At 33.7% G+C, this 27,591-nt stretch overlaps 2 protein-coding genes across 6 annotated transcripts in view; one reads left to right on the forward strand and one right to left on the reverse strand.

The window, feature by feature from the left end:
* The window catches only part of LOC127870168 (dipeptidyl peptidase 9-like), a 106,122-nt gene extending 99,462 nt beyond the window's left edge, over positions 1–6,660 (reverse strand). Inside the window, exons 1-6 of the mRNA XM_052412824.1 lie at positions 6,653–6,660; positions 4,722–4,907; positions 4,349–4,451; positions 2,982–3,153; positions 2,706–2,778; positions 473–569 (exon numbers count right to left, since the gene is read on the reverse strand). Of these exons, the coding sequence (XP_052268784.1) occupies positions 473–569; positions 2,706–2,778; positions 2,982–3,153; positions 4,349–4,451; positions 4,722–4,907; positions 6,653–6,660 (639 nt within the window). The remainder of the gene's footprint in view (positions 1–472; positions 570–2,705; positions 2,779–2,981; positions 3,154–4,348; positions 4,452–4,721; positions 4,908–6,652) is intronic.
* The window catches only part of LOC127869348 (uncharacterized), a 206,784-nt gene that overhangs the window by 175,579 nt on the left and 3,614 nt on the right, over positions 1–27,591 (forward strand). Inside the window, exon 1 of one of the 5 annotated variants that reach the window (XM_052411856.1) lies at positions 26,716–27,569. The exons of 3 other annotated variants lie outside the window; for them this stretch is intronic. The gene's annotated coding sequence lies outside the window, so the exon portion shown is untranslated. Of the gene's footprint in view, positions 1–26,715; positions 27,570–27,591 lie in introns of those variants that run through there. One more of the 5 variants, XM_052411857.1, reaches the window with a different exon arrangement.

Consider the following 27,591-nt stretch of genomic DNA (forward strand, 5'->3'; position numbering starts at 1 on the left):
AGTTGAGATTAAAATGACTTGTCATGTCATACCAGATATTACTGCATGTATAATACAAGAGCAACGCATAACGGGTGCCACGCTCAGCTGCAGGTGCAGTTTTGAATTAATGAAAGCTTGTCAGATTTGTGTGTGTGTAGAGGTCACAGTGACCTTGACCTTTGACCTAGTGACCCAAAAATTGGTGTGACATGTAAAACTCATCAAGGTGTTGCTACATATGAATTTTCAAAGTGTTAGGTTGAAGCACTTTGATTTTAGAGCAAATGTTCAAAACCTTAACAAAATGTTAAGGTTTTAGCAGGACGCGGATGGCGGACATCAGACGACGAGCTGGCTATGACAATACCTCGGGTTTTCTCCGAAAACAGCCAAGCTAATAATAAGCAACGGGAAAACTAAATAGCTCATCTGTACCTAATTGTCTTAATATCTTCCACATATCATTTAAAACAATATGCTTTCTGTTTACCTGTATAATATCCACTTCAGATTCATTCACTTCCTCATAGAGTATCCTGTATGTTCGTCCGTCTCTACATACAGGGTCCCACCAATATCCTGTGTACCTGACACACACAGCACATGACTTTGACATAAGTGTAGCTTAAAGACTGAGGTTTCATTAAGACCTTGAATCAAAATATTTAACAACATCTGTCACTTTTTGAAGCTTTAATATTAATAAACTAAAATTCCCCTTCTACTTGTTGAAATCTATCTGATTAATAGTAACCTTTTTGTAACCTATTTATTTTGGCTTGATTGCCTCTCCGATTTATCACAAATCTGAGGGTGTGGATAGATAAGTAGGTTTATTTATTTAAATATTGGAGATTTTAGATCTAGTATATATATATTTATGATGATAACATCAAGAGACTGTGTCCAATGAAAGCAATGCACATCACAACCACCCTTATAGCTTTATAAGCAATTACAATTAGAGAATCAAGAGCTTGTTACAGTAGTGCCAAATCCCCGTTGAAATGTGTTTGCTTGTATGACAACATTTGTTTTAGAGAGTAGAATAATATTTGTAAAAACAAATAAAGGGAGATAATTCATTATGCTTCGGACAAAAATTTACTTTGAAATTAAATAAAGGGATATAATTCAAACACTAAGGTAGATAGAGTTATGGTTCTTAGTCACCGCACTTCTCCTACTTGCCATCTGTTTAACTTTGAAGTTTCAAGTAAATCCCTTCAGTAGATTTAGAGTTGTGCTCCGGACAAAAATTTACTTTAAAATAATATTAAAGGGGAGATAATTCAAAAACTAAGGTAGATAGAGTTATGGTTCTTGGTCACTGCACTTTTCCTAGATGCCATATGTTTATATTTCAAGTTTCAAGTAAATCCCTTTAGTAGATTTAGAGTTATGCTCCGGACAAAATTTACTTTAAAGTTATATAAAAGGGGAGATAATTCAAAAATTAAGGTAGATAGAGTTATGGTTCTTAGTCACTGAACTTTTCCTACTTGCCATCTGTTTATACTTCAAGTTTCAAGTAAATCCCTTCAGTAGATTTAGAGTTATGCTCCGGACAAAAATTGACTTTAAAATTATATAAAAGGGGAGATAATTCAAAAACTAAGGTAGATATAGAGTTGTGGTTCTTGGTCACTGCACTTCTCCTAGATGCCATATGTTTATATTTCAAGTTTCAAGTAAATCCCTTCAGTATATTTAGAGTTCTGCTCCGGACAAAAATTTACTTTAAAATCATATAAAAGGGGAGATAATTCAAAACTAAGGTAGATAGAGTTGTGGTTCTTGGTCACTGCCCTTCTCCTAGTTGCCATCTGTTTATATTTTAAGTTTCAAATAAATCCCTTAAGTATATTTAGAGTTATGCTCCGGACAAAAATTTACTTTAAAGTTATATAAAAGGGGAGATAATTCAAAACTAGGGTAGATAGAGTAATGGTTTCTGGTCACTGCACTTCTCCTTGTTGCCATCTATTTATATTTTAAGTTTAAAGTAAATCCATTGAATAGATTTGAAGTTATGCTCCGGACAAAGTTTCAGCCGGACGGACAGACGGACGGACGGACTGACAGGACCAATTACTATATCCCCTCTGAATTTTTTTGGGCTGGGATAAAAATAAACTTGTTTACAACAGCTGGTTGAAAGAAGCTATCTATGAAATAGTATGTAGCTGAAAAGACAGATCTATGAAATAGTTTCTTGCCGAAAAGACAGACTGAGAGGTTTAACAAAAATGTCTTTTTTGTGAGCTTTGCAAAACAAATATTTAAGCCTGACCAAAGCTTAGTGGATCGCCAGGGTGTAATGGATATGGTGTCCGCCTTGCGACAGGTTCGATCCCTACAATGGAATCGTTCCTTAGATCTCCCCCAAAGACACAAAATACTGGTTCTAGTACCAGGAAACAGACTCAAGAGTGTTTCACATAAGTAGTAAATACTTTTAATGCAATGAAGCTAAAATAAATAGGTTTAAACTAAACTAAGCACAATTTTTTGGTAGAAGCAATTAGGTTTGGGTTGTCGCATTATCCCAAATAAACACCCTTTAGAGGATGACACTTTCAATTTCTTAGTTACATACAATGTCAAGATTACACACTACCAATGTCAAGATTACACAATATAAATATCAAGATAACATACTACCAATATTAAGGTTACATACTACCAATATCAAGGTTACACACTACCAATGTCCAGTTTACCTGTCAAACTCTTCCTGAACCACAAAGGAAGGCACCCCAGAACTGACCCAGTCCTGCCTCACATCTCCTGTCCCTACAATCATAGAACTATACATAGCTAAACAATTTAGGTCACTTTTTTTAACTAATGAAGTAAGACAAAAACCTTAACATTCACAAACAAGACCAAACTCAGTGTTGTAACTTTCACAACAATTCTGTTACCGGGTCACACACAACCATTATGTTAGGCCACAAACAACAACTCTGTTAGGTCACACACAACCATTATAATACCTTTGTTAGTGAAAGTCAGTCTCAACTCCTGCTTAGTGTCCACATTGCACACCCAGAGGTCGTTACTTCGCACAAAAGCCACAATATTGGGATTGGATGGGCAGGATTTGGGGTCCATTCTGGCCCCTTGGACCTCAGTAGGGATAGGCTCCGGAACAATTGGGATGGTGCTCTGAAATAAACATGGAAAAACTTGCATTAGCCAATAATACGAGTCTCATTCAGGGAAAACCAGGTTTAATGCACGTGTGTAAAGTGTTGTCCCAGAATAGCCAGTGCCTTTGTTTTTTTGAAAATGCTTCCTTTGAACAAAAAAATCCATAACATCACTTTACTACTGTGAAATAAACCCTGTTTTCCCAGAAAAAGGGTTTCAATCAAGCTTCATATAGATAAAAGCAGATTACATTACAGTTTATATATAGGATCTGTAAGTCATAGAACCCCAAGTTGTCCACTTAATTGTAAGTTGTACATGTATATGTATATGTTAAAAGATACAATAAATGGACATTAGTTTAACGAGTTATTTCCTGAAAACAATAGTACTTTGTCCTTTTTATGTCCTGTATTTAGACACCAAATTGCATGTACTTCGATTTGTAAGTATTTTTTCACTAGCACATGCTTTACTATATATTATAAATGCAGAGTGTTTTTTGTTTTGGTTGGCTAGAAAAAATAGTGATTATTTTTCTCTGTTTTGTCATGTGCACAAACAATGTTTTCTTTTTACAGCTGAATAAATCAAATTTCAGTAATAAGAACATGCTTATTTTGAGTTCCTTAGTATGAGAAGTGGATACTACTTCTGACATTTTTTCATTAAATGACAATTTAAATCTGAAAGATTTACAAAGCTGTAGTTAGTTTTTTATTACTATAATGTTTAACTTATAAGTATTTTTGCTGCTGAAATTTCTGTAATATGGAGTTCAATCTAGTTTACAGACTATCACATCACATACAAAATACTTGTTTTTCTTTGGACTAGCTGTTTAACTTTTTGACAGTGTACATTTGTATTATGCCATTTTAGGTCAGCAGGCAATCATATCTGTCCAGTTATATCAATATCTAGTTTCACAGTTGAAACATCGATTGAATTCTACTGGATAACCTGTAAATACAGAAAAGTGTATTTACCTATGTGAATTATTTCACAAGACTTTGTGTTCGTTGATTAATAAACAAAACCCTAGTACATATGCTACAGTTGTCTGTCCCTATATCCAATATCTCACAGTTATCTGCCCCTATTTGTTATATTCTTCTACTTGTCTTCCTGTATGTGCTATATTTGAAAGTTGTCTGCCTCTATAAGCTCTATGCCTGGTTGTCTCCCCTATGTGTTATAATCTACCTACAGCCAGGTTACTGTCTGTGCATGTGTAGAGGGCATTGCCGGCTGGGAACAGTAACCGCCTCTCGTCTGTGACTTCAAACGATGTGATCCCATATACACCCAGTCTGTAATACAGAACACACAACCCATTTCCATACCAGGGATAGGAATGAAACATTTATACTTAAACGAACTTAAACAAATTGTGTATGCATTGTATTTCATATTGAAAATCGTTAAACCATGTTTATATGATTATCAAATTTTGCAAACATGCTCATCATGCACCTCACATTTAAAGTGTTTTTAATATTCTAGTGCTCTAACACTGGCATATTAAGAACATTTTAAAGATCATTTGACTCAATTTAAATTCATAATGGTTCACTTACCACCTCTTCCTCTCCCTCATCAACTGTTCCTCTTTGGACATGTTGGCGTTACCAGCCAGGCTTGCGTTTGACGTCTCCAGCAGGGGACACCACTCCAGTAGAGGCGTGATGGATGATGGCTCCAGTGGAACGTTCACATACATCACTGTGGACTCCCGCTGTCTCTCAGGTATACCCAGGAAGTACAGTCTGAAATTGGTAACAATTGAACCAGGCTCTGGGATGGCGGGGTGTAATGTATATGCGTATAGTATCCTCCCAGATTAGCCTATGCAGTCTGCACAGTCTAATCAGAGTAGACATCGTCCACTGTGACGGTATTTTTAGTTAAAATTTAAAGAATGACTCTTTATAGCAAAACATGTGTTTACATGTAGGTCGAAAATGTTGTCCCTGATAAGCCTGTGCAGACTGCACATGCTAATCTGGAACGACACTTTACACACATGCATTAAGCCCATTTTTCCCCAAATGAGGCTCAAATACAGAGCTTTCATTGACTTTGAACACTGGAAGTTTGAACTTCCTGCCTATTTGTCAATAAATGTCCAAGGCGAGCTTTTCTATATATAATTGTTTCAATAGACAACACATTTTGGCACCAAACATGTATTCTATTTATCCTGCTTCGTGCCGTTGACACATTTTATCAAAGACAAATGATAAATTGACATAACAACATAATTATTATTGTCGAGCCTCCTACATGTACACAACAGACGACCGAAAAACTACCAATTGTGTCACGTAAATAATAGTTCCACTTTAAACTGTTCCTTTTAATACTTTCCTATGGGAAATATGAGAAGAAATATAAAAAAAATCGAGAATGTGATATTTTTCTTGGTAAAAAATTTAAAAAAATGCAGCAGCAAAACAAAAACTAAATTTTATTTACCTTAATGACAACTTTAATCCATTGCTTATAACAATAAATTTACAGCGATATACACATCCATTTTTTTGTTCTTCCATCCCTTTGTTGAAATCCATTTTCTGTTTTCCATCCCTATTATCGAAATGTATTTTAAACCACACTATTTTTTGATAGCGTTTGTATTGAATGCTAACCACTCAAAACCCGATTTATGAAATCGTAATACTGCTGTAGCGAATTATTTTATTCCTTTCAAAGTTAACAATTATGAATGATAAACACACAATCTGAAATACGTTTATGATTTAATCGATGCTTTAAAAATACTTAAAAAATACTGTTAAAACAACCATGTCAAAATTGTTGTCCCTAAAATCCTGAGATAAAGTTTCGTCTGAGAAATGACGTCACACTAGATACGTCATAAATTGCGCAATCAAGTAAATGAAAATGATAAATACGGACAGCTGGTTCGGTTATATATTTTAAAGAAGAAAAAAAGGATGACATATAATACATTGTATAACCATAACATTCATGATGCGTCCCAATAAATTTGAAAGGTCAAATATTAGAACATGTTAATCGTCACAGCGTGCGTAGGAATACACTACTTCCTGTTGACCGGAGATAGGAAAATTTATTCGACCCTGCTTTATTTGGTCAATGTTTGCAACAGAGGCAGGATAAATGATAATATTCATCATGTCTGTATTACATGAGAAACAAGGAACCACATGAAATTAATTTGTATATGTTTTCCATTTTTCAATTGTTCCATGAAAATGCTTGAACTTGTTTTCATCTGAATATTTTATAATAATCAGTAGCAAAACCAAGCAATAATATTCATTTTGGTAAATAATCAAAGCTAATTCTTAAGAAGGCTGAATAGATAAACAAATTAATACATTTTGTTGTAATTTGAAACTGAAACAATAAAATTCCATTTGATTGTATATGCTTATCATTAATTACAAGATATTTGATACATCTTCAATGTTTATTCGTAAGTAAGCAGAATTGATACGAATTTGATAAGAGGAAGAAACCCTACATTGTCATTTTATTATATATGCCAATTACTATTTACCAGATAAATACGTTTTGATTATCAACATAATGGTATCATTTCACAGACATGAACAATATTAACAACTTTTAAACATTCAATTTGATATTCCCATATTAACCACAAAAAAAGCTATAAAAAACTACAAAACCTGCCTTGTTATAGGCCCTGAGGGCGTTTCTTGAGTCCTGAATGTGAACGATGATGGTGCCCGACTTGCAAGTGATGTAATGACCTTCCGTGTATCCTTGACAACGCCCTTCGACTCAGACCAGGATGTCCTGTTGTTCTGTTTTTGTGAGGTGTACTCCAAGTCTGCGCAACCCATCGGGTTGTCTGACATTTCTGAGGCCATGGTGATCTATAGATGATGAATTGTTTGAGGATAGATGTGGTTGGGAATTCCTGAAAAGAAAGGAGCTGCGCTCTAAGAAAACTGCACAGGCTAATTAGGGACAACAGTTCATACACATTCATTAAACCTGTTTGCCAAGAAAGCTGCTCTGGGTAGATTCAGTAATTAGTATATTATAAGAGGAGCATTGTTTCATATTGTAAACATGCTCACCAAGTAATACCTGTACCGCTACAACTAATATTTCAGCAAGGTCCAAGGAGAGTTACCACTACAATATATAAACACAAGATTGGTCTTGAAACCAACATCTCCCATGTTATAATTTAGACAAAAGCCTTACATGCTTTTCTATTATTAAAAAAAACTCCATTTTTATAATTGATAAAATGATTTGATTGTACACAACATGTTTTTGTGTTTGTGTGATGAGCTGCTAGGTTTAAAAAATAAAGTTGAAGGTTAAAAAAAATATATGGCCTTAACAACAATCACCTGATGATGAATGTTGAAAACCGAACCATTTCCTCACTGTAAGCTGTTAAGCATGTGGTTGAAATTTTGTAAGATAGTGCATTCCTCATAAAACTGTTCAATTATTTAATCTAATCAAATAGCTATAGATGTATATTATTTTGAATAGCATGTTTTACATGTATAATGATAAAATGTGCTGGATAGTTCCATAGAAAATACACAAATAATTTTGAAATGTTTTGATACATAAATTTACTTTAGAAGTCGATACACATCCAGTGACCCCTTAAGAGTTACCAGTTGTTATAACAGGGCATTATTTGAACAGACTTTGTTGAGAACCACTATACAATGTTACATTCCCATACAATGGTACACTCCAAATACAGTTTGCACTTAAGCCTTGACCCTTGCAGTTTCAGAGATTTCTTTATGTATACCGATTATCTTAAACAAACTTCTCTTTAAAAAAAAAAGCTGACAACGAACGATTTAGCGTTAAATTTCCCAGGTACGTTTTAGAATATTTACCGTACCCGGGGTACATGTAAGTATACTTAAGAGTACCCGGGGTACATGTAAGTTATAGTACCCAAGCCGACAATAACCAATCGAGCATACATAAGCATATTCTCAAATACGTACTACTCAGCGTTTTCCATTGCAAAAACTTGGACATTTCGTGAACTGTTGACATGTTTGAAACTTGGATTAATACCATTATTCTGGGAGCACACAGCATCAAGTAAGACTGTAAGTTGATTTAATTTTAGCATTATCCCTTAACCTCATATTATCAGCACTCCTCATAGTATCGTGACTTAAACGAAAACCCCTCAAGAAGTGCTTGAACATAAATGTAGTTTTTTTCAATTTTTAAAAGTTTTAATTTACTTAATGGTTATCCATGACTATTACGACAATTATTGGATTGATTATTGTTGTTCATTGGAAAGTAGGTCATGTTAAATCCAGGTGAATGCTATGATTTTTAAATTACGAAACACACAATTATGTAAGTTTGTTTATGGATAAATAGTAAATTTATCCAAATTAAATGTTTTTTATGCAATTTATTGAATAAAGTGTAAATTATAAAAAAATAAGAACAACATAAGCAAGAGTTTCGTTTTTCCATTAAGATACCATTTTTAGAACAAGCACATGCAAATAGAAACGAACCCTAGCAACCAATCAGAAGGGTCGATATAATGAGAACCATTGTACATAATTCAGATTACTACAGGGAGCCAAGTCTAGCCAATATTTTGTCAATTTAAATACATTTTTTGTTGCTATGTCCAAGTCTTCAAGAAATTAGAATATACATTTAACTATAAATTGCTATATAACACATGTGTGTTTTTGTATTTGTTCACTTCCAAAATTCATCTGCATTCATAACAATACTACTGATAGACATGCTAAGGATAAATATATGATCTGCTTGTTTTTATTTATGCCAGAAAATAGTTTGTTGCTCATTTTACCAAAAAAGTGCCACCTGGACACGGAACAGCAGAGTTTCTATTAAAAAACTTGTCACTAGTCCCAACTCCCAGCGATCTGAAGGGTCAATAGCTGATATTGGATAATTGCAACTAGAATTGTCATAGTCCATATAAATGTACTCCCAAAGCTTTTGATATTTTTTTGCTATGGTGGCTCTGGTCATCAAGCTGAGAGTTGAATTATTGCAACAAGCATGGATGCCCAATTGGACATTTGGCTTGGGTACTACTTAAATGTACCCCAGGTACTCTTAAGTATACTTAAATGTACACCCGGTACAGAAAGTATACTAACACGTACCCGGCCAATTAAGACTGTACCTGAGTTTTAACCAAACAGGCAGCATCGAGTCTCATGATTCAATGACAGTGAATTGGACACAATTGAAATCAATGAATTATGAAACATGAGCCATACTAAAGACGTGTTAGTTACACATAGAGTAACATAACTGAGAGATCAACAATAGTATTAGCAATTCAATATACCGTTAAAACATATTATTTTAATCTTCATCAAACAAAACTTTTCTTCGAAGACTTTTCTGCAGTAACTTAGAAGTTGGTAACGGGGTGAAGGTCAAATTACTTTAGAGTAGCGTCCCTTGAAAAACAACAACAACAAAAACTAAACAGCATTGAATAGAAGACAGGTGTAAGTTATTAGATTATTTTGTTTAACTCTTAACCGAGTAACTGGATTATATTTAGGTTTTTCAGATTCTGTACATAGGCTTTGACTTGACTGTTAAGATTCAAGAATTGAGTAAGCTGTATTCACGAATCATGGAAAATAAATACTGTATCGGTATTTCGGAGGGAATAAATGGGATATCAATTATCATGGCAACAGTAAACTTTTATTTGCAAAGTTTACTTTACAAAACTGGTACTTGTCTCTGAAATATTTTTAATGATTTTGCAGATTGTGAAAATTAATAGACTTTAGTGTTATCATACAAAACAGGGCTTGCACTAACTTGACTACCGTAATTACTCTATGTTTTCGGACACTTAAAAATAATTAATTTTTTTCGTGTCCGAAAACTTAGATACGAAATATATTCACAAAATACAGGTGTCCGAAAACTTAGAGTCGAAAATTGAAGTGTCAGAAAATAGAGTCAATTGTATCAACGACTACCGGTAATAGCACGCGGTGTAAAATACCATGCCGTTCAGTATAAATTACAATTATATATGTTTGCACTGCATTTTAAATAATTTTAAATGCTTAATTTATTTGACAGAAAGTTACTACAAGGTTGTACTTTGACCAAACAGTTCAAAGATGAGCATGTGATTTACCGATACTCGCTAGTATGAACCTGTAATTAACGCAACAAAAAAGCAAACTATGAATTCTTTGATTTTTCTTCCATTGTTCGTAAAACTTGCAAAAGGGTGCATCACACTTTGGAGCGTTTAGTATTTGTCACAGTTATTTTACTGAGAAGGGGCAGTACTATTGCGGTAGATATTTGAACTGTTAATTGGCACTTCCCCTGGTAATTGTCATATCGCTTATGCTATTGGGCGAAACCATTGTTTAATACCGGTTTACAAGGCTATTTACCCAATAACGCAAATGTAATGGTCCGTTTCCCTCAGGCATGCACCTGTCATGTTTTATGATGTTAATCTGATTGTAAACCCCCATGATAAAAGTTTCATAAGATATCGAAAACATGACCGGTATTTGGTAAAATAGCCCTGTAAAATATGCTGTCCGAAAACTTAGAGACATAAATTATGAACGATTACTCGTGTGTCCGAAAATTAAGAGTCACGAAAAATAATTACTTTTGCTAAAAAAATGGGTGTCCGATAACTTAGAGTGTCCTAAAACATAGAGTAATTACGGTAAGTGGTGTACGGTCGTATATTACGCCCGATAATTGTTTCCATACGCCTATAACAAAACCCCATGAACCCCATGACGTCCATTGTACTTCCTAAAAAATGGCCATACCCCTAAAATAGCAAACGGTAAAGTAAGCTGTTGATTAAAACAACGCTTCAATGAACACTGCTTTCTGCAGACTTAATGTGTTTTGCACATGTCTCGGTCAGTCTTAACTCCGCCTCCTTTTCAATACAATCGGCGCAGGCTCACGGTAGTCACTTGTGTATTGATGGAATTTAGCAGACAACTAACTTAATACGTTCGCTGTTCACGATTAGGCGGTCCGTGCTTAATTGGAGTAAGTGCTTGCTTATTGTCACGATGTTTTCATAATAATAGCGTGTAAATGTCAGCAAAGAAGTTGAGACCCCGTCTTTGACCCTGTTTGGCTAAAAGTTGTTAATTGTTATAACAGTTAGTAGGCCTGCACCATTGTTTCAAGTAAGAACATTGCAACCTGTTTGTTATGGAGTTGTTTACCCTCAGGACTTCAGTTTTAAAAAGCGACCCGTTTCTAACTTGTCAAAATGTTTTTATTGGCAAACTAATGAAGTTCATGGAAAAGTTTGACATATTTAGGGACTAGGGGATTTCTGATTTGGGGGAATTTTTTAAAACTTTTTGCCATAAAGAAAAAGCTGAATATTGGTGGTAATTTTGGGCAAAAAAAACTGGCTAAACCCGAGCACTTTTTGCTCAAGTGAGCTTAAAAGGTTTTAAAAACATTAAATTTGAAATACACTCATCTAGTTTTAATACAGCCCCTACGGTGCTTCTGGAATTTGATGGGTTACTTTCCATTTCTGATTAGTTAATCATGTTGCCTCTGTTTTCCTGTAACGTTATATAAAGACTTAACATTTTAGTAACATGTAGTGCTGGTGTTGAATTTGTTATAATTCAGGATAAAGCCCAATTAAGCTCTTCAGTAACTTAATATACAGAAAAAGATGCTAGGATTAAGAATTTGTAGTGGCATTGACATTATAAGTTCTTCTTGAATGCTCTGCGTGAGCTTTTATGAGTACATACATGTACTTACAGTTCAGAGTTCTTCGATATAAAAATTAATTCCATGTCAAAAAACTAAGTCTCAAGGTTTTGTATAAAATAGAACTCAATTAACCTTATACATTGTAACAAACACAATACTTATTCATATCGACATCAACTTGTTTTTTTTTTCGTTGATAAATGCTCAAACAAAAAATGGATAAAAACGTAATTAAGCCGAAGTTTTAATTCATAATTTGATCTTTCTTATGGGGGATCCAGAGATACTAGGTGTAGCATGATTGGTTAACGCAACATCTATCTGGCCCAGGATTCCAGAGACAGTCGATGTATATGTATGCATAAGACTCGATTGGCCATTGTCAACTCGGGTACTACTTACATGTATCCCGGGTACTCTTAAGTACACTTACATGTACCCCGGGTACGGAAAATATACTTAATCTTACCAGGACGATATTAGACTTTTCCCGAGTTGTGTATTCCCGCCTAAAATCCGATGTCATAGAGCTCGCTACCGATTATCTTAAACAAACTTCTCTTTAAAAAAAACTCCTTCAACACACTTTTTGTGTGAATAATGTGAATATTAATAATTAAAAAAAAGCTGACAACGAACGATTTAGCGTTAAATTTCCCAGGTACGTTTTAGAATATTTACCGTACCCGGGGTACATGTAAGTATACTTAAGAGCACCCGGGGTACATGTAAGTTATAGTACCCAAGCCGACAATAACCAATCGAGCATACATAAGCATATTCTCAAATACGTAATATTCAGCGTTTTCCATTGCAAAAACTTGGACATTTCGTGAACTGTTGACATGTTTGAAACTTGGATTAATACCATTATTCTGGGAGCACACAGCATCAAGTAAGACTGTAAGTTGTTTTAATTTTAGCATTATCCCTTAATCTCATAGTATCATCACTCCTCATAGTATCGTGACTTAAACGAAAACCCCTCAAGAAGTGCTGGAACATAAATATAGTTTTTTTTCAATTTTTTAAAGTTTTAATTTACTTAATGGTTATCCATGACTATTACGACAATTATTTGATTGATTTTTGTTGTTCATTGGAAAGTAGGTCATGTTAAATCCAGGTGAATGCTATGATTTTTAAATTACGAAACACACAATTATGTAAGTTTGTTTATGGATAAATAGTAAATTTATCCAAATTAAATGTTTTTTATGCAATTCATTGAATAAAGTGTAAATTATAAAAAAATAAGAACAACATAAGCAAAAGTTTCGTTTTTCCATTAAGATACCATTTTTAGAACAAGCACATGCAAATAGAAACGAACCCTAGCAACCAATCAGAAGGGTCGATATAATGAGAACCATTGTACATAATTCAGATTACTACAGGGAGCCAAGTCTAGCCAATATTTTGTCGATTTAAATGCATTTTTTGTTGCTATGTCCAAGTCTTCAAGAAATTAGAATATACATTTAACTATAAATTGCTATATAACACATGTGTGTTTTTGTATTTGTTCACTTCCAAAATTCATCTGCATTCATAACAATAATACTGATAGACATGCTAAGGATAACTATATGATCTGCTTGTTTTTATTTATGCCAGAAAATGGTTTGTTGCTCATTTTACCAAAAAGTGCCACCTGGACACTGAACAGCAGAGTTTCCATGAAAAAACTTGTCACTAGTCCCAACTCCCAGCGATATGAAGGGTCAATAGCTGATATTGGATAATTGCAACTAGAATTGTCATAGTCCATATAAATGTACTCCCAAAGCTTTTGATATTTTTTTGCTATGATGGCTCTGGTCATAAAGCTGAGAGTTGAATTATTGCAACAAGCATTGACGCCCAATTGGACATTGTCGGCTTGGGTACTACTTAAATGTACCCCAGGTACTCTTAAGTGTACTAAAATGTACACCCGGTACAGAAAGTATACTAACACGTACCCGGCCAATTTAGACTGTACCTGAGTTTTAACCAAACAGGCAGCATCGAGTCTCATCATTCAATGATAGTGAATTGGACACAATTGAAATCAATGAATTATGAAACATGAGCCATACTAAAGACGTGTTAGTTACACATAGAGTAACATAACTGAGAGATCAACAATAGTATAAGCCATTCAATATACCGTTAAAACATTATTTTAATCTTCATCAAACAAAACTTTTCTTCGAAGACTTTTCTGCAGTAACTTAGAAGTTGGTAACGGGGTGAAGGTCAAATTACTTTAGAGTAGCGTCCCTTGAAAAACAACAACAACAAAAACTAAACAGCATTGAATAGAAGACAGGTGTAAGTTATTAGATTATTTTGTTTAACTCTTAACCGAGTAACTGGATTATATTTAGGTTTTTCAGATTATGTACATAGGCTTTGACTTGACTGTTAAGATTCAAGAATTGAGTAAGCTGTATTCACGAATCATGGAAAATAAATACTGTATCGGTATTTCGGAGGGAATAAATGGGATATCAATTATCATATCAACAGTAAACTTTTTATTTGCAAAGTATACTTTACAAAACTGGTACATGTCTCTGAAATATTTTTAATGATTTTGCAGATTGTGAAAATTAATAGACTTTATTGTTATCATACATAACAGGGCTTGCACTAACTTGACTAAGTGGTGTACGGTCGTATATTACGCCCGATAATTGTTTCCATACGCCTATAACAAAACCCCATGAACCCCATGACGTCGATTGTACTTCCTAAAAAATGGCCATACCCCTAAAATAGCAAACGGTAAAGTAAGCTGTTGATTAAAACAACGCTTCAATCAACACTGCTTTCTGCAGACTCAATGTGTTTTTCACATGTCTCGGTCAGTCTTAACTCCGCCTCATTTTCAATACAATCGGCGCAGGCTCACGGCAGACACTTGTGTATTGATGGAATTTAGCAGACAACTAACTTAAAACGTTCGCTGTTCACGATTAGGCGGTCCGTGGTTAATTGGAGTAAGTGCTTGTTTATTGTCACGATGTTTTGATAATAATAGCGTGTGAATGTCAGCAAAGAAGTTGAGACCCCGTCTTTAACCCTGTTTGGCCAAAAGTTGTTAATTGTTATAACAGTTAGTAGCACCATTGTTTCAAGTCAGAACATTGCAACCTGTTTGTTATGGAGTTGTTGACCCTCAGGACTTCAGTTTTAAAAAGCGACCCGTTTCTAACTTGTCAAAATGTTTATATTGGCAAACTCAGATATGAATTTGACAAAAATATTGAGATTGTACCACTTATCATACGTGTTCAAAATGTCGCACTGATGCTTGCCGATTTCGGCATTCCACTTTCGACAAAACAAAAATTAGAAAATGAATCTAATAAAAAAAAAACCCAAAGCAATTGAAACACCAAAGTCGCTTTTCAGACGACTTGGTTAAAGCAGTTTGACTGGTTGGAGTTTAACGAAAAGAACAAACGCATGTTTTGCAAAATCTGCCTTGCAACAGGGTTGCAATATTCATTTACCAAGGATGGAGCTGGAACATGTTATATTAAATTACCAAGTAATGATGTTGATCTTTATATCTATATATAAATGAAAAGATTGCATAAGGCAATGCGTAAAAAAATGTTTCCACTTACATCGCAAAAACAAAATCGGGTAGGACGGTCGCCATAGCTTTTTTTTCGTTGAACTTTAATTTACCTTAACTAGTTATTTTCCACTAAACATTTTATTTCCATGATAAATCTATATCACATAATTTCTTTGTATTTCTAAGTTAGCACAATCATAATTTTGATAAAATAATCCAGTTTAACAAATTTTATCAAAAACTAAATTTTTCGCAGGCAGTAAACGTACCTTCTATTGGGCCAAAAAGTTCGAAAAGTCGTAACAATGGGAGCTTTTGTGACACCTGTTGGTTTTAAGGCTAGCAAGTATATACATGTACTATGGCGAATAAGGCGTAAATTTAAACGACTGCTTTCTTTAAATGACTGCTACACATTATTACAAAATGGAGGTAAACACAAATTACTAAATGCACTTTGCTCTCTTTCTGTTTCTTCTTTGGCGCATATTGATAAGGAATGTAAACTTATTTTACTTCAATCTGACCCACTTTATGAATGTGCTTGTATTATTGAATCTTTCACTGACTATTATCTTAAACCTTTTATTGAAAGTGCACTTAACAAAACAAGACATCGTTTCAAAATTGAGTTTTGTAACAAAGGTCTTGATTTAATTGACCTTCCAAAGATATTCAATGATAAAAATGTGCGTCGGTTGATACCCCCTTATTTCCGCAATACTGAATCACCACTGATTTGCTACACATATAGTACACCTGTTAGAAGTATCGTTTTTAATTATAATTCTATTGCCACAGATATTAATGTAATAATAAATTGCCCTACATCATGTGACTGTTCTAGTTCAAAATATATATATGGTCCAATTGGAAATGTTATAACTGGAGACCTTAATTTAATTAAAAATATAAACCTAAGAAATTTACTTTAGTATAGATTGCCTATTTCTGTGGATTTTTATGACTGCATTAAGAAAATCGAAACATCTTTACAGGATTATTGCACTAAATGGTGCAGAAAGGAAAATGCTGAAAAAACTGCACTCAATGAATGGAAAACAAAAGTATTAAGTATGGCATTGAATGAAATACAGTTTTATAATACAAATCCTTTTGCGCTACCACATTCACCTAAATTTAATAACTACAATCTCTGTAAATTACTTGAAGACTTAAAATCTAAATTCGTCTTAGTTTCTGCAGATAAGGCTGCTAATAATGTTATAATAATATGACGAGTGTTTCATGTTCAAACTATTTCTCAAGAACTTTCACAAACTACTTCATATTGTGATTACAATAAGCAACCTAATGATAGTATTGCCAACTATATTGCTGAATGCAAACAAATTAAATGTAATAGTTAATACTACTGTCAAGAAGTTGCTGGATACCTAAATTACATAAAACGCCATATAAAAGTCGCTGTATCGCTCATTCGGTGTCTTGTACCACTAAGCAATTATCAGTGTATCTTACATCTGCATTGAGTGCTATTTGATATTATATAGCTAAAAATTGTAATAAAATTAATGAAAATAGTAATATTAACCTATTTTGGTCAATATAAATCTCCTTAGAAGTGATTGATAAATTTGGAAAGACAAAATATAAGGTGTCATTAGTAAGCACTTATGAGTTTTCTACACTATAAACAACGCTTCCTCACGCTTTAATAAAAGTAAAACTTGTTTCTTTGATTGAAAACACTTTTGCTAGAGAGAAGTGTTCATATCTAGCTTTAAACACTAAAACAGCTTTTTTTGCTAATCAGATATTAGATAATTACATCATTTTGACTTGTCTTGACTTTTGTGCAGCACTTACTTTTCTTCTGGATAACGTGTTCGTTGATTTTAATGGAAAAATATTTAAACAAATTATCGGCGTTCCTATGGGTACTAATCTTTTTTATATTGTTATGAAAGAGATTGTATGTTAGAATTATCTAAAACTAAACAACTAGATTTAATTCAATGTTTTAACATTATTAGTAGATACATTGATGACATACTTAATTTAGATAACCCATTTTTTGAACAATATATTCACAAAATCTACCCGAACAAACTAGTCTTAACTAGATCTTGTCATTTCAATACAGACGCTGCGTATTAAGGCCATCTTACTATTAATAATAATATGATTAAAACTAGTTTATACGACAAACGGGACGACTTTAACTTTGAAATTGTGAATTTTCCGTACCTAGATGGCAACATCCCTAAAGGTCCGTCCTATGGTATTTACATTTCGCAGTTGGTACGTTATACCAGAGCATGTTCATGTATTAAAGATTTTAATGATCGTAATCGTCTATTAACGAAGAAATTGCTAAAACAAAGCTTTCTGTATCATAACATTAGAAGTAAATTCGCTTAATTTCACTCAAAGTATGGTGATTTAATTTCTAAATATAATGTTTCTTTAAAATGGCATTTAACTAATGGAATTTCCCACCAATCATTTCATGGAGATGTTTTAAAGCGTGTTTGCAAATTAAAATATCTTAAAGAAAATGTTTATATTAATTGTTTCAATTTAATAAACTCATTTTTATCAAAAGGATATGATGTGAACGTACTTAAAAACACGTGCTCGTTGGTTTTCGATTCACCATATCATTCTTCTCTGAAAATTTGGAATCATTAATGGAATTGCCATTTTAAACGTTTGATTCTTAAATATTTAATTACCAAACTGGTTTTATTGGTAATTCAATTACACAGTACCGCCCCTTTAATATTTTTATTTTTATGTTACAGCAATGCCCCTGGATTTTGTTCACGTCATCGTGTCTTCGTTTCTCAATTACGTCATACGATATTCTTTCTTTTTTCCTGGCTACATATATATATTTGTGCCGTCATCGCTTCATACTTTCACGAGTTTAATCTACATGCATATGTCATTGAGTTTAAAGTGTTCAATTTTTATTGTGTTTTTTCTCTGACAGACGTTTCTTGTTTGATTTATTTTTTAGCAGTCACATAAACAACCAAGCTATGTAATATGGATCTTTAACACCCATTATTGCTGCTTCTTCCTGTTTTTGAGCGAAGATGATCTGAAATATTAACTTCATGACGCTATATTCTTAAAATGTTTTCTATAAAGAAGGAATGTAGTTGACACTTGTTCGTAGTTTCATTTAATCGTTCCTCAAAAAAGTTGTAACTCTCTTGCTCTGGTATCTTTCGTACCATTGAGTAATTAAATGGTAATTAAATTGAATACGTTTTAATTCCCTTTTATTATTGTTTAATTTGAGTTACAATGCTATGAGGTTTAATTTTACACTTAAATGTATCATGAATATTGGTGGGCCAAGTGTGAGGTTTAGCGCTCTAAAACCGGTTTAAACCCCCAATGCTTTGCATTGACCGTTCCAAGGCGGTGACCCCAGCTTTATTCTTATATGTGTTTATGTTGTTTTGTATTGTGCTGTTTTGTGCTGTTTTGTACTGTTTTGGCAATCGGTCACTTGCTTTAAATAAGGAACCAAATAATTGTATATAATAAGAATTCAATACTGCTCCAGCAGCTGGAGTTTCACTTCTTTATATTAATACGATACGGGGGAGAATGAGCTTGTTGGCAATCTTAATAACATCCTTTGTGTACGTATATGTTATGTTGAAAATGGTGGTTAAGGATGTCTTAAAGCCACTACAAAAATAACTATCATCATATAGAGTGAACAACATTGTGTTGTGGCTTGCAGAAAACATTGAACAAGAGTGTTCGATGTAAGAAGTTTGTTTATTTGGCTTCGGGAAGGACTGGAGCAACTAAGAACAGCAATATAACCGATACATTTGCCATAGTATATGATAACCGAAAGAAATATAATGGCAGCTGGCGGACTGGATGAAAAGCAAAAAGATACCTGGGTAAAACCTATCACAGACATGATGAACGAAGGTTCACAAATAATACTCAGATTGCCAAAGATAAGAAGGGCAATTATATTGCACACAGAGCCCATAATGTGGAACAGAAAGAAAAGATAGAGCTTGAACTGCTGTACCTGAAGTACCAAAACAGATCTAAACAATGCGAGGATGAGAATGGTGATCTAGATAAGTGGGATGCTATGGTGCCGGAGATTATGAGTCGTATACTTGAGATTTTAAGAGAGGTCCGTTTGAGGATGATTTGGGAAGGAAGTCGTTTGAATGGTGGAGATACTTAATATGATGCATATGTAAATGTACTGTGATTGACAGTAATTCCATGAAACGTATATGTCTATAAATCCACTACAGAACGTAGTTAATTAAGGGCGTTTGAAGCATATCATATTTATGTACACATGCGTCGTTGATATCAGGGAATATAAAGGGTTTTATAAAATATTTTACATCATTAAGCAATATAATGTAACCGTATATGTTAAAAAAAAATCACGCACATTATTCAATTATTTAGTAAATGAATATTGTCGGCTAAAAAAAAAATAATCGTTGCATTCTTAAATTAATGGCAGAGTGATCCCATATTATAGGTCTTTTGAATGTGTTTAATGTTCTGGAAAGAAGAGTCAGTTGTTTCTAGAAAACTATCTTGTCTATAACGAGGAAAAAAATATGGACGATAAAGCATGGAACCCGTTCCACATCGGAAATAAATGAGTGCGTCATCCATGTTTATACCTGTTTTAGTTAAAAACATTCATTCATATTACTACGAATTACTACAAAGTTATGCATGTGATATATGTGATTGACATATTTCTTACCTAACAAATGCAGTATAATATATGTTATAATATATGTCCACTTTGTCCGACATATATTGGTCACTTTACATGATATTAATTACTCGTTAGCTGACGACTATTTTTACCTGGAGCTTCCCTTGATGGAAAGTATACAGTTGAATGCTAACTGGCTTGTAGCTAAAATTAATTCATGTTGTTTTGTTTTTCCTTCGTACTTCATTTAGTTGTTCGGATGTGTATTAAATAACTATTTAAATTGTGTATGCTAACTAAAACACGGTCCGTACAATGTGATAAGTGTTTATAGTGAATATGTACCGAGTGAATGTACAAATCGATTATTTATTAAATTCATCCTTTATTTCAGATCAACTTTGTTAATACTAATTATCAATGGTTACCCAATCTCATTGGATATCCACTGATTTGATACATCAATTGTATATAATTATACTATATTTTCATACGTTTATATTTGTGTACCCAAATTTGTAGTCGTGGTTTTTATGTTTGCTCCTTTTGCTTTTCACGATTTTCCATGCTGGATTTAACGATGACATTCGTTTTGCAAAACTTCAATATATGGTTTTATTTCAGAATACACTAGACTTGAAACCCATGACTGATATACTTGTAAATATTGATATTGTTTTGCGCAAAGTAAGCACTGTCATGGGGAACTTACTATTCAAATTGAGTATCCAACATTTATGTTAATTAATGTTGGTAATATCTTAATACATTATACAGGATATGCAAAGCCTTCATATCGCCCCACTGGTGAATAAAGGTACCATGTAATATTGAAGTAAGAAGGCACATGGAACTTTTTGCACCAATGGGGCGATATATGATTTTGAAGATTTTCTTCTTTTGCTATTCACAATGTTCCTTGCCGGATATAACGGGACATTTGTTTTGCAAGACCGTTCAAGCAGTAAGATATACACTTGGAGACTTTTCTAACGCAACACTTTGCAAACTTTAATAACTCATTTACTGTAATGAGTTCAGATTTTGATTTAAAAATGCACATTTAATCATTTGACTATATTCTGTGCAAGATATTGATACAAATATGCATACTAGTATCGTCAATCATGTGCTTTTACACGTGGGGTAGGTGTTGTTTCATATTTGTGTACGTGGATATGGTAAAACGCGACATGATAAACGGAGGTCAAAGGATATTACGAAGATTGCCAATGATAAGGAAGGCAATAATCTCGCACTCAGAGCCACTTATGTGGTACGACAAGAAGAGAATGGAGCTTGAACTGCTGACCCTGAAGTACGTGAACAGATCCGCACAGTGCAGGGATGAAAATGGTGTGGTCAATGAGTCGGATCCTTTCATGCAGGGGATACTGAGTAGTATAGATGAGATTGAGAGAGACGTCCGTCAGAGAAAGAATTGGGGAGAAAGTAATTTGAATGTTTTAAATGAGATATTTGAACTGATGCTCATTTAATTGTGTAGTAAATTACAGTATTCTATGAAATGTATATATCCAACAATCCACTACAGAACGTAATAAATTTAGGGCGTCTAAAACATAAAATATGTATGTGCTCATGCATTCTTTGATATCAGGCGATATTAATGGTTTAATGATAAATGTTCGCATCATTAAGTTATAAAATGCTACTGTAAATATTGGAATATAACGGAAACATTTGTTTTGCAAGACCTTTCAGACATTAAGATATACATGTAAACACGTCATGCGGATCGTTCAATGTATATTGATATTCGAAAAGTGTGTTAATTGATATGAGTTAAATCTTAATACATTTTAAAAGACACGTGAAGCTTTCTGATGTTACCCTTTGTTTATCGAACCTTCTGGTACGATGTGCTGTTACTTTGATTCGTAAAGTATGCCATTTGAATTATCTTGCATAATGAAGCTGCGTCTAGGTCTGTTCTAAGGCACATTACATCTCCAAATTTCTCAAAAAAATATGCGCAAATTATATTTTCAAAGATTATATACGGTGATGTCATATAGTAAACCTGATATTTACAGTTATATAATTGATATTAAAGACGAGAAGACATCAGTGACAGAGCGAAATATTTGAAATTTTTTAATCGCTGCACATATGAGTATGGTGTTGTAAATAATTCGGATCCTATGTTGCCGGCTCTAGTGTAAAAATGAGATAGTGATAGAGATCCGTGAGAGGATGAAATGGGAAGAAAGCCGGGATGGTGATGTATTCGAGATATATGCACAGATGATGATGTAATGTTATTTTTACGCCGTAATTGTCAAAATTACATAAATGCTTTTTCATACATTCAACAGTTTACAACATATGTTTATCAGAGGGGGTAATCGCGTGATTATCAAGATGGCGACGTCCGTGCCGAGGCAGGTATTTTTCGCCGTTTTATACTCTTTATGACTTGTATTAAGGTTTTAAATTCCTCTCACGTTCCAGCTATATTAGCAAGAAGGTTACTGGCGCTTATTCCATAGTTATATTCGCTCTCGAAAATACTCGCTGCGAAATTTCTTAGCGGGATAACCCAATTAGGGCTCCACTAAAAAAAAAATTGCGGGGAGTAAAGTCGAGATAAAAAGCGAATGTTAATACGAAATAAACGCTAATCACCTTTAAACTGATATGGCTGGAAAGTGAGCGTTATTTGAAAAATAAACATAAGTTACAAATGGTATAAAACGGTGAAAAATAACTGTCTCGGCACTAATGTAGCCATCTTGACTATCACGTGATTACCCCTTCTGTATATATGCATGTCTTGTTCTATGCGCATGTCTTTGTTAATCTAATGCCTTATATCGAGAATTGTTTTCTAGTAAACTACATTAGAGATAGAAATATTTCGTTAACACGGGCCATTTAAACGCACATAATTATGGATATCTAGGCGGACATCGCTTCTTACAAGAATCCGAGGAAATGATCTTTTTTCCTGGGTATTTTAAAGTGGTGTAATTGAATAGGTCATTATTTTACTTATCATTAGTTATGATAACACAATTGTTTTAGCCGGTTCTCCCACATGATTATAATCCAGCGATAACGTATATATGTATCCCTTAAAGTTCGACGATGAGAGATTTGGTGTTAATTTAACATTTTAACTGTTGCAATGACCATAAATTCACATAAATGAGATTATCTGCAGTTCATTCAATTGTTTTATAATTCAGGTATATATAGAATAGATTATTTCATATATGTTTGCTTCAATATAGTAGTAAATATATCACTAGTTCGGCGTAGGTTAAGTAGGGAAATAAACTTTAAATTATTTGCCGTGAATATAGTTAATTTATCGACAATATTAATAGAATTAGTTTACGCTTGGGACAGATTTATCTGCCACAGTATTAAGACTTGAATTCAGTATGTTGCAAGAAATTAAAAAGTTGTGAATGTTATTTATATCTGACTACGAAATATCACGATGAATACTCTTTGTGTTGTACAGATCCGAGATTGTTGCGGTATGGAACAGATACATAATTTTTTAAGACTTTGCCAGCAGTCGGATTTGATGATAGGGTTTCTTTTTGTTAATCATTTTCTGTTCTATTGGTATGGGAATATTTAACATTTAAGTAATTAAACTGCAATTAATGTAATAGTTGAAGTACTATGTTTGTTTTGTCAGTTTAGTTTGAAGTGTAATGCTAAATATATATATATATATATATATATATATATATATATATATATATATATATATATATATATATGCTAAATGCGTATCAAGGGATGAACGTGCAGTGCGTTATTCCGGGCTAGTTACTGGTACTTAGTATCAAGGCGTGTGCGTGCTGTGCGTTCTTCTGTCCTAGTTACTGGTACTCTGTATCAAAGTGTAAGCGTGCTGTGCGTTATTCTGGGCTAGTAACTGGTACTCAGTATCAAGGTGTGAACGTGCTCTGCGTTATTCTGGGCTAGTAACTGGTAATCATTATCAATTTTTGTGTGTGCTCTGCGTTATTCTGGGCTATTTACTGGTACTCTATATCAAGGTGTGTGCGTGCTGTGCGGTGTTTTGGGCTAGTTACTGGTACTCTATATCAAGGTGCGTGCGTGCTGTGCGTTATTCTGGGCTAGTTACTGGTACTCTGTATTAATGTGTGTGCGTGCTGTCCGCTATTTGTGGCTAGTTACTGGTACTCTGTATCAAGGTAGGTGCGTGCTGAGCGTTATTCTGGGCTAGTTACTGGTTCTCTATGCTTTATATTAACCGTTTCAAGGCGGTGACCCGAGTTTATAATGCACACCTAAGAAAGTAATCCTTAGTACATAAGTACATTGCTTGGAGGTACGAGGCATTCACGTGTTTGTACAGTCGCGCACAAGGCCCATGATCCGATTGGAAGGTAAAACAAGGATATGTTAGCTAGTTAGTTGTTGTTGTTTGTTTGATATTTTCACCGGATTCAACAATAGTTCAGTCATAACACAGCGTTCAGTTTTTATTTACATTTACTTGACCTGGGTAAGTTGGTTTACCCGTACAATGCACTCATACGTTTTCCATTATCAGACAAATGCCATTACCGAATCAAAGGAAGGGAAAGAATAGCTGTAGATATAATTACAAGGCAAATAACTCACATCTGGCTGGGACACAAGCTTGCGATCTTCCAATGTGTAGTTCAGCGTTCTTCCAGCTAGGTTAGCCCAAACATTTAAAAAAACTAGAAATTCTAGATACATGTGAATGAAAGAATTATATAAGAAATACACATGTATGTAGTTTCAGTTTCTTTATTACTCAAATGCATTTTGACGGGCTTTTATTTTGTATTGCCACACTTGCTATAATTATGGTCACTGACATGAAAGCCATTTTATGAGCCTCGTATGAAATGTTCTTTGTGCCTCTACAGAGGTTATGGTGAGAGCAACAAAGGGCAACACTGCAAGTAGACTGATATGTGTGTATGTTGGATACAATATGTTCCTGTTAAAAAATGTATCTTTCCGTTCAACCGAAGGTGTCGTCGCTTGGTATGTTCCCGTACACTCGGTGTTGTCACCGCTCAAAGTTCTAAGGACAAGGCGTATATCTGTTGGTAGGAATTTTTTAATAGACCGAATCGATCACATGGATTCGTGTTCAGCGTTTTCACCTTTGCAACGTTATTTGATGACAAGATGTCCGTCGTTTTTCTTCATTTAAATTTGCCACATGTGGCTTGTGTGTTTTTCGCATTCGTCTAACCGTGCTGAACGTTTTTTCCTTATTTGTTTGCCATGGTGCAGAGTAGACAACCATAGTTATAACCGAGCATATCGAAGACGCTGTTTACAAAAAAGAGACTCGAATATATTATAATACCGCTTTATCATAAAGTTAGCATCGATTTCCTTACAAATACATCGATAAGTTTATCTCAGTTCGAGTTTGTTTTATGCATTTGCACATTAAACCTGATATACATATTTGAGAGTGTCAGATATTTAGGAACCAAACAATGAACTGATCTGTTTAAGTTCGCTTATCTATGCTGAGTACATGTTTGCATTTGATTAGATACACACGAATTTATATCACTTAAATGTCAGAAGTACGCAAGATATGGAATAGCTAACTTTGTTGAGTCGTAGTGTATATTTAAATGGTGTTGTGTTTCTTTTCATTAAGCGGGTTATACATGTGATGTTTTGAAATAAATATGTAATGATACTTTGTGCAAATATATACGCTACATAACTAAAAACAAAGATAAAATTAATAAATAATGTTTAATTGTAGTAAATTATTTCTTAAGGGGGTTAGCAGGGATTTCACCAATTAAGATGAGAGGAAACCACTGTCAATTAACCCGTATGTGTTAAGAAGGAAAACGTTCAGTACGACAACGACACGTGTGAACTCGTGTTTGTGGCATAATAAAAATATGTATATATTTATCTTGAGAAAAAGTTAGCGCGGGCGGATGGAAATATCGCACAAATGTACACGTTTTTGTACATGTCTGCATTTTCGAATCTGAAACGAAAATTATTTAACATTTTGCGAAACATTGTTTTTTTAACATGTTGAAATTTCTTAATTAAAACTTATTTGCTAGTTTTTTAGTCATTAACGTTTTCTCTCCTTTGGAAAAGGATCTTAAATACACTGTCTCTTAAGTATTCCACCAACAACACAAGCATATTAATTGCTAAAACGGTTTTGCAGTTTTAGAATGAGGAAAATTTAAAACTGATGATTGAATTACACCTATAATACATTATATAAGTCTGTTTTAGACAGATAGCTATAATTTTATGTACATAATTTTTACGGCGACATAACATTACTGACAAAAATCCAGCATAATCATAACGTATGTTAAAAATAATGGTAAATTAATAGTTTAATACAAAACAAGTATGTTTCGGCTATATATAATTAAAAATATAAATAGCATTTTATAAAACATCTAGATTGATCAGATGTGGATCAATGTTTCACAATATGGAGAGTTTTAAATAAGTATTTTCGTTGTCATGTTCAAGGAAGTACATATTTAATCTTATCGGTCTTAATTGTGAAAAGACGTTTAAAACCAAATGCGTTGACGCATTACAAAGTAAACATTGCTATCTTACACAAACCTCTAGCTTATAAATTGCCATGTCATTTACAAACTTATCATTGCCAACTCAGTGAATATGATTGGGGAACATAATCAGATGACGTATGTGGCATGTTCATTAGAATATATAGGAATTAACTGTTCATTCATGCCAGCCAGCATTTAATTCCAACGTATTTTTTATCAGGTACTTGGATAAAATAAAGAACAAAGACCAGGTAGGAAATCTACATTCTTGAATGTATAAAAGATTTAGACCAATGACGATTAAAGCATGTGAAATTGACTAATTTCCAATTAACTGATTTTCAGTGATAGTAAATATTTGTATATTGTTTAATTGTGTGACTTTATTTTGTAGGTGTATTTCTTGTTTAATGATCGGATTATAGACACATTCGAACATACTTTCTTGATGATACTACATTATGATTATTCTCCCATATTCCAAAAGTTGACGAATCCGATGATAAATAATCGAGTAATTATTTAAAAGTAGGTATTGCGTCGGAAGTGCATTTAGGTATACGTGTTTACCAATCGGCACGGTTATAACAAATCCGGAAACATTACGCATTGACACCCAGCTGGCATTCTACAAAAAAATCCATAATATTTGTATTTGACTAGTTAATTGAATATATGTGTAACGAAAGGAAATGCAATAAAATGTATGATAAAGAATATTCAATAAAGTTTATCGTTATGCCCTGTAAGCATAATGTTTCAGCAAACGTTTAAATGAGGACGGACTTCAATCAACAAAAAATACTTACAGGTAGCTTCAACCCATTACCGTT

The sequence above is a fragment of the Dreissena polymorpha genome, chromosome 2 (genome assembly GCF_020536995.1).
Source record: "Dreissena polymorpha isolate Duluth1 chromosome 2, UMN_Dpol_1.0, whole genome shotgun sequence".
In the NCBI taxonomy this organism is placed as follows: domain Eukaryota; kingdom Metazoa; phylum Mollusca; class Bivalvia; order Myida; family Dreissenidae; genus Dreissena; species Dreissena polymorpha.